Here is a 12,599-nt window from a genome sequence, read left to right as displayed (position 1 = left end):
GCTCAGCACTTGCGATAGTGCTGACGATGTATAATTTGAACAAGGCCTTAATCTTTGTTTGTAAACCATTCTATTTGCTGGATTATAAATAAACTGATTTTTAGAATGAAGCAGTGCCAGACGTCTACTCCTACAAAAGAGAGCACAAGAGCTTTTGAGAATAGCACCCATAGCACACCTATGCAGAACCCACATCCATATGGTGGGCTTTTCCCAGCAGCCCAAAAAAAACAATCATTTGCTATGCCTTTTTCAGAATTGCAGCTATTTGCTTCATTTGCATCACTAGTATTAGTCCAGTTTTCCCTGCTCTCTGACATTCTTTGCCGTTTGTAATTATTTTCAGTTTAAATGGCTATAGAGGAATGTAAGCAATTGATGACTAGTTGCCTGCTGAAACATGAATATCTTTATGTACATACGTCATAATCCTTATATTATTTGTCTGCGTGATCTGTGAATGGATTTATTGTCTTCTACTTACCATATCCTGTTGGATTTCTGTTCAGTTCAATCGACGACTCTCAGAGGAGCTGACGCAAAGGAGATGGGAACGAACAACGCCTTCTCTTCAGATAAACAAAGGTCCTCAGGTAAATCTTGTTGATGTGTCCATACATCTAGCAATTTTGGCGGCTGATCAACAAAGAGACAGATCTCTCTCTGATCGAATCTGATCGGACAGAGATCTGTTGGCTGCCCATACACTGCAGGCCGATTACTGATCAATTTCAGCATGAAATCTCCCAGAAATCGACCTTGTGATGCCGCCCCAGCCATTGTCCCACCAATGTTTGATGTTTCAGTTCAGGATTGCTCTACGTAGATCCCCTTGATAAAAATTGCTTTCCATAGACCTATGACTTCCTTTTTAATAAGATACTTACCTTGGGAGGGAAAGCCCCTGGATCCTAATGAGGCTTTCCCCGTCCTCCTCAACAGAGAGGTTCCAGCGCTGGCAGCCCTGGAAAAACAAGTAACCAGTGCGCTCAGTAACCGGTGCATGCAGATGCACTAGCGGCTCTCCACTCCGGCTCCAGTGCAAATAGTCAAGCACAGTCAGATCTGTTCTACTGTGCAGGCGCAAACAGTCATCACAGTAGAGCAGACGCGATCAGGCTCGGCTATTTCCACCATAGCCCAAGGGAAATGGATCCCCCCTAGCGAGGAGGACAGGTGAAGCCCCTTTTAGGATCCAGAGGCTTCTCCCTCCTGAGGTAAGTATCCCCCTAGGGGCATTTTCTTTCCCCTCATTTACACTTTAAAGCAAACCTGAACTAAATAAAAATTACAAGATAACTGTATGTGTAGTATTTATGGTAAATAGAACATTAGTAACCTAGAACAGAGCCTTTTTTTTAGTTTAACAATTTTTAAGACTGAATTCTAAACAGCAGCCATGACAGTCTGATATAAAATCTGCTTCATTCAACTTTTCAGCTTTATAACCTTATTAGCATTGTTTTCAGCCAGATAGGAGTTTGGCATTACATTTACTTTCCAGTATTTGGGGGAAAATTTTACTTTCTGTGTGACTGCTTTATTTACATAGATTCCTAGTAGGACTCTTGTTTATCTTTTGTCACATGTCGGTTCAGGAACCCTAATAAATGTAACGGGGGCTATGCAATTCTTTCTAAAATACCCACTGGTCATCACATAATCTCTATATTGCAAAACGACTTGTGCTCTAACATATACTGTAGTTCTTGTAGCTGGGATAATATCTGTCAATTTATTTGGCTTTTGTTTGCATGAAAGGAATGGATTCCCCAAGGGTACACAGTTGGCACTTGTTGGTTTGCTATGAATCATGACTTACTACCAAGCCTCCAGTATGCATGAAAATATAATGTTATTTAGTCCTATGTTTATGGGTTCTGGCAAATCAGCAGCCTGTAATCTCCTTTCATGTTTCCTGTTCATGGGAATTGTGAAAATATGAATGCAGTCCTGTCACCTATTTTCCAAATCTGCCAGTTTGAAGTATCTCAAGAGTGTTCTCTGGAAGGGTTGATACTGCTAGTAAAACTCAAATACTTTGGTTGCATTAGGAGAAGACCGGATTCTTTGAAGAAATCCTTGATGCTTGGAAAAATTGATAGCAAAAGAAGAGGCTAAGATGGATAGACAGTATATGTGAAGCTATGAGCATGTCTATGCAACAGCTGAAAGAAGCAGTGATTTACAGACACATCTGCGGAGCAAAAGTTCATATGGTCACGAAGAGTAAATGAATGAGGATACGCTACACAGTATTAACATCGAAGCTGACAAAAATCAACTAAAACTATGACATTTACATTTGATATTACTACCAAAATGTTGAAGGGATAGTGTTCAGAAACATTTGGTATACAAATCGATGCCAGTGGGGTTAATTGCAGGAATTGTGTGCAATGAAGGTTCCCATAGTTTTCTGCTGCAGTGGACTGTACAAAGCTAGCAGCTGCTTCAGGCAGTGTGAAGCTAGCAGCTGCTTCAGGCAGTGGGAAGCTAGCAGCTGCGTCAGGCAGTGTGAAGCTAGCAGCTGCGTCAGGCAGTGTGAAGCTAGCAGCTGCGTCAGGCAGTGTGAAGCTAGCAGCTGCAACAGGCAGTGTGAAGCTAGCAGCTGCGGCACGCAGTGTGGAGCTAGCAGCTGCGTGCGTCAGAGAAAAGATAGCAGCTGCCTCAGGCAGTGCAAAGCTAGCAGCTGCAACATGCAGTATAAAGCTAACAGCTGCGACAGTGTGAAGCTAGCATCTCCGTCAGGCAGTGCGATACTAGCATCTGCATCAGGCGGTGTTAAGCTAGCATCTGCAACATGCAGTACAAACCTAACAGCTGTCTTGGGCAGTGCAACGCTAGCAGCTGCGTCAGGCAGTGCGAAGCTAGCAGCTGCATCAGGCAGTGCGAAGCTAGCAGCTGCGTCAGGCAGTACAAATCCAGCAGCTGCGCCAGGCCGTACAAAGCTAGCAGTTGCAACAGGCAGTGCAAAGCTAGCAGTTGCAACAGGCAGTGCAAAGCTAGCAGTTGCAACAGGCAGTGTAAAGCTAGCAGTTGCAACAGGCAGTGCAAAGCTAGCAGTTGCAACAGGCAGTGCAAAGCTAGCAGTTGCAACAGGCAGTGCAAAGCTAGCAGTTGCAACAGGCAGTGCAAAGCTAGCAGTTGCAACAGGCAGTGCAAAGCTAGCAGTTGCAACAGGCAGTGCAAAGCTAGCAGCTGCATTAGGCAGTGCAAAGCTAGCAGCTGCATTAGGCAGTGCAAAGCTAGCAGCTGCATTAGGCAGTGCAAAGCTAGCAGCTGCATTAGGCAGTGCAAAGCTAGCAGCTGCATCAGGCAGTGCAAAGCTAGCAGCTGCATCAGGCAGTGCAAAGCTAGCAGCTGCATCAGGCAGTGCAAAGCTAGCAGCTGCATCTGGCAGTGCAAAGCTGGCAGCTGCATCTGGCAGTGCAAAGCTAGCAGCTGCATCAGGCAGTGCAAAGCTAGCAGTTGCAATAGGCAGTGCAAAGCTAGCAGTTGCAATAGGCAGTGCAAAGCTAGCAGCTGCACCAGGCTGTGCGAAGCTAGCAGCTGCATCAGGCAGTGCAAAGCTAGCAGTTGCAGTAGGCAGTGCAAAGCTAGCAGTTGCAATAGGCAGTGCAAAGCTAGCAGCTGCACCAGGCTGTGCGAAGTTAGCAGCTGCATCAGGCAATGCAAAGCTAGCAGCTGCAACAGGCACTACAAAGCTAGCAGCTGCAACAGGCACTACAAAGCTAGCAGCTGCAACAGGCACTACAAAGCTAGCAGCTGCAACAGGCACTACAAAGCTAGCAGCTGCAACAGGCACTACAAATCTAGCAGCTGCAACAGGCACTACAAAGCTAGCAGCTGCAACAGGCACTACAAATCTAGCAGCTGCAAAAGGCACTACAAAGCTAGCAGCTGCAACAGGCACTTCAAAGCTAGCAGCTGCAACAGGCAGTACAAAGCTAGCAGCTGCCTCAGGCAATGCATAGCTAGCAGTTGCATCAGGCAGTACAAAGCTAGCAGGTGCGTCGGACAGTGCAAAGCTAGCAGCTGCAACAGGCAGTACAAAGCTAGCATCTGCCTCAGGCAGTGCAAAGCTAGCAGATGCATCAGACAGTGCAAAGCTAGCAGCTGCAACAGGCAGTACAAAGCTAGCATCTGCCTCAGGCAGTGCAAAGCTAGCAGGTGCATCTGACAGTGCAAAGCTGGCAGCTGCATCAGGCAGTGCAAAGCTAGCAGGGTGCAGTGAGTACTTTGCCAATGCGTGCTGAAGGAGACATAAGCTGATCAATGTTTCAAGAGCGTAACTAGTCAGACTGTCTGCTTGTCTGAAGAGCTGCCTTCTAAGTGAGCGCTAGAAGCTTTGATTGGCTTGGAGCAATGCTGAATGTCACGCAGAAGGGAATTCCAGAGGTAAAATTGATATGCTGCATGACAACAATATGTCACATCAGCAAAGACCACATGGCCATTGCCTGGATTCTGCAGAGTATTTTGCAATGCACAAACCAGCGGATTGAAATGCTGTAATTAATAACTAGCTTGTTTGCTGATAATGTGCGGAATTGCATAAAGTTATAAACTTCCTTTTTCTTTCCTCCCAGCGTACAAGTGCATTGTGTGTTACCTGCCATTGTAAGCAGCCGTGCTGAGAGTGTTATGAACAATGCTCGGGCAGCTTATTTACATCCTGTAAGCTGCGGTGATTTCTTTCATACAGTTCAGTGAGTTTATGTTCCTTCCTCTTTCCTTTCTCTCTCCTGCACAGGTTGGAAGAATAAAAGCGGTTGGCATTGTCGGGATTGAGAGAAAACTGGAAGAGAAGCGGAAGGAGACTGACAAAAACATTTCTGAGGTCAGTGTATAGCTGGCACTTCTTCTGGTCCACTCTGTGCATGAGGGCGAGCCATTCTGTGACCCGCCTCCAGCTAATGCCAGCCCTACAGGCCGGGGACACTACAGTGTGTCATCTTTATCACTGACATTTAATGTGGATCATTACTGATCATGTTTCATCAACAAAACGGTATCGGGCACATGCGGCTTCTGGACAAATGAGGCACCAACATAGACTTTAAAGGGGCACTACAGCGAAAAACTGTAAAATTGAAAATATGTGCAAACATATGCAAATAAGAAGTACATTTTTTCCACAGTAAAATGAGCCATAAATTACTTTTCTCCTAGGTTGCTGTGACTTACAGTAGGTTGTAGAAATCTGACAGAAGTGACAGGTTTTGGACTAGTCCATCTCTTTATAGGGGAATCTCAGGGATATATTAATTTTCAAAAGCACTTAGTGAATGGCAGTTGCTCTGTCCAACTGCCAAAAAACTGTGTAGTGAGCAGGGAAGCTGGCCAGCATCATTGTTTAAATCCTTTTTAGGGAATACCTTTATAAAGAATAAAAGCCTTGCTGAGAATCTCTTATGACGAGATAGACTAATCCAAAAGGTGTCACTTCTGTCAGGTGTTGGGAAGGGGGTTTGTGTGTGTGTGTGTGTGTGTGTGTGTGTGTGTGTGTGTGTGTGTGTGTGTGTGTGTGTGTGTGTGTGTGTGTGTGTGTGTGTGTGTGTGTGTGTGTGTGTGTGTGTGTGTGTGTGTGTGTGTGTGTGTGGTGGGGGTTGTTGATTAGGGTTAGGCATTAGGAAGCGGGCTTGTGCAGGGGGGATAGATTTGGTTAGGCGCCAGGAAGGTGGTTTGTGCAGGCGGAGGGGGTGGTTAGGGTTAGGCACCACCCGGAGTGTCATTGAGTTAGGCACCACCGGTGGGGTCTTAGGGTTAGGCATCGGTAGTGGAGGGTTCTGTGTAAGAGTAGGGTTAGGTTTAGCTATAGTAAAATATCGGTAACAATTACCAATATTTTAAGTAACGAAAATTAACACTTTAAATTGTAGAGTATCTGTAAATTTACCAATATTTTTCTATCAGCTCTGTTCCATTGCCTGTAATTCACATATGCCAACATAACATTTGTTTAGTGCTGTGATAACTAAGGGGCAGTTTGAAATTGCTGTCCTTGACCACCCATCACCCACTGCTGAGTTTCGTCCACTTTTGGTGTGTGGTTTAGTGTATGCTTTCATACTACACTTGCACGTCAGACTTGTCAACCTCAGCCCAGGCAGACAGTACAGAAGAACGACCATCCGTCAGACATTGCTAGTAAGGGGCTTCAGCTGCTTGATAAATTCATAGTAGGTGAATACTAAAAAAACAAAAACAAAAAAAAAAGTTCTTCAAAACATGAATTTTGTTTTGATTGTGAAGATGCAACCCTCTCTCCAGCCCCTTCCTACCCGAACATAAGGTGATACAACAGTGTTATGGCCTTGCACTCCTTGGGTTTGCAGTCTTAAAGGGAACCTGTAATAATTAAAAAGAAAAAAAGTCTCTCACCTGGGGCAGCCCCTTGCAGCCACCCTGGGTCCCGCCATCCTGGAACGATCCTCTGGTCCCCCTCTGTGGCTAAGTTTCGCTACCGCCAACTTGCAAGTCGACGGCCACTGCGCCTGCGTGACCCGGGCCGCATGGATCCCTGTACGTGCTCCCATGGCCAGAAGCGCCCTGCGCAGGTGCAGTACAAGAAAATCTCTATTGCGCCTGTGCAGGACATTCCCGACTACAGGAGCGAGAACGAAGACGCATGTGGCCACCGACTGCCAGAATCGAAACTGAGCCACATTGGGGGACCTGAGGATCGTTCAGTACTGGTGTGGGCCCAGGGCGGCTGCAGGGGTCTGGCAGAAGCCCCAGGTTGCCAGGCAACTGGGGTTATTTAAAAGGAAATAAATATGGCAGCCTCCATAATCCTCTCATTTCAGGTGTAAGGTGCTCAGACTTATGGAATCCAGAGAGAGATCCTTTTAGTCATGCAAATACAGAAATGTTGGCACTCTCTTCTTGTACAATTGTGCATCATTCCAACGTTTTGGGACAAGGGAGTGTACCTTAATCAAGATATCACAAAAACACCCCTCCTGGAGGGTGCGTGTACTTGTGTATGAGGTCTTTCCCCTTCAACAGTCAAGCAAAGTGTTCTGACATGTATGTACTTGCCTGCATAAGGTGAGACAAGGCACACCACATTGGTAAAGGTTGATGCACAGGTCCTCTTGCCTGATTTCTGCTGCACCCAGGCTGCCACTTTGTTTACCTTTCACAGCAACATCTGGTAGGAGATGTACACTTCTGACCGCACAGGAATCTGAACAGTGAGTTCCCCATACAGTGCCATGAATGAAAGTGCTGAAGTTTGACAATAGAGGTTTCATTCTGAGTGAACTGGATGCCATGTTCTCATGAGGTAGCTGTTTCTACAGAAGGCTTCTGACATGCTGACTTCACTCCAGTACTCCCTTATCTTATGCTGGGAATACATGAGTTTTTTTTGGCAGCTTTACTTTCCAAACCATTTTCCGATTGATTTTCCAAATGTTTTTCTGATTGATTTCCATTCATTTTCATGAAAAAATCAATAAGAAAAACGATATAAATCAGATCGGACCTGTTGGAAATTATTTTTTGAGCCATCTATCTGCCAAAAAAACTCCTTGTGTATTCCCAGCGTTAACCCCAAACCATGTAAGCTCAAATGGACAGAGGTCTCTTTCCCCTTATGTCTTATTACTGCTATTTTTAAAATGAGTACATATTTTCCATCTCAGTGTAGAATGCATTATCTGGCCTGTTCAGATGTCTACTATCTCTATCTCGTTGTTTTATAATGGTCTATAGCAGTGATGGCTAACCTTGGCACTCCAGCTGTGACAAAACTACAAATCCCATCATGCCTCTGCCTCCCCGAGTTATGCTTAGAGCTGTCAGAGTATTGCATTGACTCATGGGACTTGTAGTTCCACCACAGCTGGAGTGCCAAGGTTAGCCATCACTGCTCTACAGTCTGTACTCCCTAGTGTACAATGCTGATGTAGACGCTGCCACTATTTAAATCCAAAATACGATATTGTTCATTTATAAGGTCTGACGAGTCAAAGCATTATTCTATAGCTAAGCTCTTTTCCTTCCCTTGGGCGTCTTTTCTTTACATTTTCCTCAGGGCTTTAATGGGCTGCTTTGAACTATCCTTCTTATTGTGATTTTATAATCTGATTGATCTCGCTATTCCCGGTCTACTTAAACTAAATTAAAAAGTATTTCTTCATGTTTTATGTATTGCAGTGATTGTTCCATGTAGTGGGAATTGTATATGCAAAATGGGTGCAGTCATACTGTTGTTAATTTTTTAAAGGGGAAAAATTATAAAATTTAAAATATGTGCAAACATATACAAATAATAAGTACACTTTTTCCAGAGTATAATGAGCCATAAATTACTTTTCTCCTATGTTGCTGTCACTTACAGTAGGCAGTAGAATTCTGACAGAAGTGACAGGTTTTGGACTAGTCCATCTCTTCATGGGGGATTCTTAGCAAGGCTTTTATTCTTAATAAAGATATTCCCTAAAAAGGATTTAAACAATGATGGTGGCCAGCCTCCCTGCTCCATACACAGGTTTTTTTGGCAGTTGAACAGAGCAACTGCCATTCACTAATTTGAAAATAAATATATCCCTGAGAATCCCCTATAAATAGACTAGTCCAAAACCTGTCGCTTCTGTCAGATTTCTACAACCTACTGTAAATGCCAGCAACATAGGAGAAAAGTAATTTATGGCTCATTTTACTCTGGAAAAAGTGTACTTCTAGATCCAGGTGGCGGAGGAGAACAGCGAGGGACTGATAAGCCTGAAGGGGGCTGGAGGAAGCCCCATGTATATATAAAACTTTTCTTTTCATCCTTAACAGGTACCATTTAATTCATAGTCACCAAACCAATTTTTAACAACATATCAAATTATTTGATTTCATGAGCAAAGAGAGTGCATACATTTGCAAAAATCAGAATTAACGCAGATTTATTTCCATCTCATTGACCATCTCTATTAGTGACACGGCTACACATCAGGCTTTATACTTACAGCATAGATGTTATTTCGTATATATGAGATTCCTGTGTACACATCATATATACAGTCACAATCAGATGTGTATATCTGACTTTAAAAATACGGGGACTGCTTTATTGAAGCAGCACAAGTAACTAATTTTGATTGGTTTATTTCATTTTTGTGGACTAAGCACAGCTATTACTGTATATTTAAATTATTTATGATGACTATTATCTAAGAAATAGAACATTTTATCATATTTTCTATTTTAATTACAGTTTAAATTCATTAGGAGTCGGAGTCGGTGCATTTTTTCTCGACTCTGACTCCAGGCACCCAAAATTACTCCGACTCCACATCCCTGCACACTAGGCCATACCAGAGTGTGTTAGTAGTGTACTTGATGCGCTGTAACCAGTTGGGTGGTCTGCTGAAGGTTCTCACACTGTCTGCAGGGCTGAAGCACACACACTAAATGCTCATACACACGGGGTACGGCCGTCGCCGCAACCACGTGGCACGCGCGTGTTGCGGCGACGGTTCGCCCGTGTGTATGACGCGCGCGCCCCGAACCGTCGCCCGTCGGAGCTGTCGCCAGGCGATTGACATGTTCAATCGCCGGCTACAGCCGTCGCCGCAACCTCGCCGGAACTGTTGCTAGTCCCGCATGTGTATGCGGGCTAGCGACAGCTACCCACACACGGCACACGGAGCTTCCGGCGGGGGGGAGGAACCTCGGCGACAGCTTCCGCCGCATCGCTAATCCCTCTGCTGCCGTGTGGATGCAGAGGGACTTGGCGACGAGCTGTCGCCGAACTGTCGCGCACACGCTCCCGTGCGCAGCGACAGCTACAATTGTCCCCCCGTGAGTACTTAGCTTTAAGGTCCATACTCACGGGGGACGGCTGTCGCCGCAACCACGTGGCACGCGCATGTTGCGGCGACAGTTCCCCCATGTGTATTACGCGCGCGCCCCGAACCGTCGCCCGTCGGAGCTGTCGCCAGGCGATTGACATGTTCAATCGCCGGCTACAGCTGTCGCTGCAACCTCGCCGGAACTGTCGCTACTCCCGCGTGTGTACGCGGGATAGCGACAGGAGACCTACGCAAGTGAATGGAGCATCCGGCCGGGGGATGCTCCATTCACAAACAGCTTCCGCCACGTCTCTGCCTTTCTGGCGAGACGTGTGGACAGCTGTCGCTGGCAGGGAGCTGTCGCTCCCTGTTCACGTGCACTCATGCAACGGGGGACAATTGTCCCCCGTGTGTATTTAGCTTAAAGGATCAAACCCATGCTAATTTCCTTTGAAATGGCAATGCTTCCGCTACTAGCAAATTAAGGACTAACTAACTAAACTAAAGGATCAAACCCATTGACTCTAGGGTGAGTGCAGCAGCTGGAGAAAAAGGGATGATGCCCTCTGTACAATGATCAATCAAAGAGAGCTGCCACCTGCTGAGTACACATCCTGTGCGATTGTCTAGAGCAGTGTTCCCCAACCCTGTCCTCAAGGCCCACCAACACTGCATGTTTTGTGGAAATCCAAAAAGGTAGTTAATCAGCTCTGCTGAGACACTAATTAATAATACAATAACATTTGTATTCCCTATTTATTAACATCCCTATTTATTGTCCAGCACTGCGTAATATGTTGGCGCTTTATAAATACAATAAATAATAATAATAATAATTTGTAAAGCGCTTTTCTCCCATAGGACTCAAAGCGCATAGTTGTGTCTCAGATTAATACAGGGTTGCAGGCTGGGTTGTGTTACAGAGGAGATAGTCAGATGTTCATGAATGCCAGACTGAAGAGGTAGGTTTTCAGTTTAGACTTAAATGCTTCCAGGGATGGAGCTGTCCTGATTGGGTGTGGCAGGGAGTTCCAAAGTGTGTAGGGGCAGCATGACAAAAGGCTCTGTCTCCAAAGGTTTTGAGGTGGACTCTGGGGGTGACCACGGTGCTACGTCCTTTTGATCTAAGATTGTGGGGGGTGTGATGCAGTTGCAACAAGTCCTTCAGGTATCCAGGGCCCAGACTGTGCAAGGATTTGAATGTCAGTAAGCCAATCTTAAACAGAATTCTCCATTTTATCGGTAGCCAGTGGAGTGAGCACAGGGTTGGTGTTATGTGGCAATCAGGGCTGTGGAGTCGGAGTCGGGGCAATTTTGGGCACCCGGAGTCGGAGTCGTTCATTTCATAAACTGAGGAGTCGGAGTTGGCTGATTTTTGTACAAAATCTATATCCCAGTTAAGTATTAGACTAAGGAGTCGAGGAGTCTAAGTCGGAGCCATTTTGGGTACCCGGAGTCGGAGTTGGAGTCGGAGTCGTGATTTCATAAACTGAGGAGTTGGAGTCGGAAGATTTTTGTACCGACTCCACAGCCCTGGTGGCAATGGCGGGGTTGGCTTGTTAACAGCCTTGCGGCGGCATTCTGTACTAATTGCAGGCGGCGTAAGTCTTTCTTATGCAGGCCTGTGTAGAGGACGTTGCAGTAGTCTAACCTTGATGTGACGAAGGCATGTACTAGGGTTGGAAGATCCACTGAAGGAATTAGGTGTTTAATCGTTGCAATATTCCTTAGATGAAAGAAGGAATGTTTCACAACAGCTGAGATTTGATTCCTGAAGCTTAATTTCCCATCAATCAGTACTCCCAGGCTGCGCACACAGTCTGAGTTGTTCAGTTCTGAGCTCCCTATCCTTAGCGGTGTTGGTTGAGACTGGAGCTGCTTTGCTGTTGAGCCCTGGCCCTCGATAACAAGAACCTCAGTTTTGTCAGCATTAAGTTTTAGCCAATTGTTATTCATCCACTCCTGAAGCTCAGCTAAGCATGCGTTTATTTGTGGAGTAGGGTCTGTGACGCCAGGTTTGAATGACAAATATAGCTGGGTGTCATCAGCATAGCAATGATATGTCAGGCCATGTTTTTGTATGATTTCTCCAAGTGGCAGCATGTATATGGTGAAAAGTAAAGGGGATAATATTGCGCCCTGAGGTACACCGTATTTTAGTGGTACAGGGTTGGAGAGGAAGGGCCCTAAGGCTACCCTTTGTGTTCTGCCAGCCAGGAAGGAGTTGAACCACCCGAGAACAACGCCATCTATGCCACAGTGCTCTTGTAGCCTGTTGAGCAAGATTTCATGATCGACTGTGTCAAAAGCCGCTGAGAGGTCGAGCAAAATCGGGATGGAACATTGACCTTTGTCTCTTGCAATGAGCAGATCATTGCAAATCTGGGTGAGGGCTGTTTCACAGCTGTGATATTTCCTGAAGCCAGATTGAAGAGGGTCAAGGATGTTGTTTCTGGAGAGCCTGGCTTCAAGTTGGAGGTAGACAGCCTTTTCAATAACTTTTCCCAGAAAGGGAATTACCTCACCTGTGCATGTTTGTGGTTTCTTGCAAAATGTGTACTGTTGGTGGACCTTGAGGACAGGATTGGGGAACTATGGTCTAGAGGAATCCTACTCTCATGTAACCCTACAGGAACTTGTTTACAGCGGCAGACAGATTTTTGCCTTCAAGCAAATTGTGCCTTGACAAAGGGACCCTCACGTGGCTCCGAAACGTTGGCTGTATGTTTTATATGGAACCAATAAAGTTTCACCTTGGATGTGTGGTTGCATGTGATGTGCGTGGGGCAGTGTGCGTAGACACGC

General features: G+C 45.6%; 1 protein-coding gene across 1 annotated transcript in view; it reads left to right on the top strand.

Moving 5' to 3' along the window:
* LOC137544822 (vacuolar protein-sorting-associated protein 36-like) overlaps window positions 1–12,599 on the top strand; it is a 67,816-nt gene that overhangs the window by 19,285 nt on the left and 35,932 nt on the right. Inside the window, exons 4-5 of the mRNA XM_068265915.1 lie at window positions 510–593; window positions 4,757–4,843. Of these exons, the coding sequence (XP_068122016.1) occupies window positions 510–593; window positions 4,757–4,843 (171 nt within the window). The remainder of the gene's footprint in view (window positions 1–509; window positions 594–4,756; window positions 4,844–12,599) is intronic.

The sequence above is a fragment of the Hyperolius riggenbachi genome, chromosome 2 (genome assembly GCF_040937935.1).
Source record: "Hyperolius riggenbachi isolate aHypRig1 chromosome 2, aHypRig1.pri, whole genome shotgun sequence".
NCBI classification, from domain to species: Eukaryota; Metazoa; Chordata; class Amphibia; order Anura; family Hyperoliidae; genus Hyperolius; species Hyperolius riggenbachi.
Note: the sequence above shows the minus strand (reverse complement) of the source record. Positions and strands in the feature narration are given on the sequence as shown.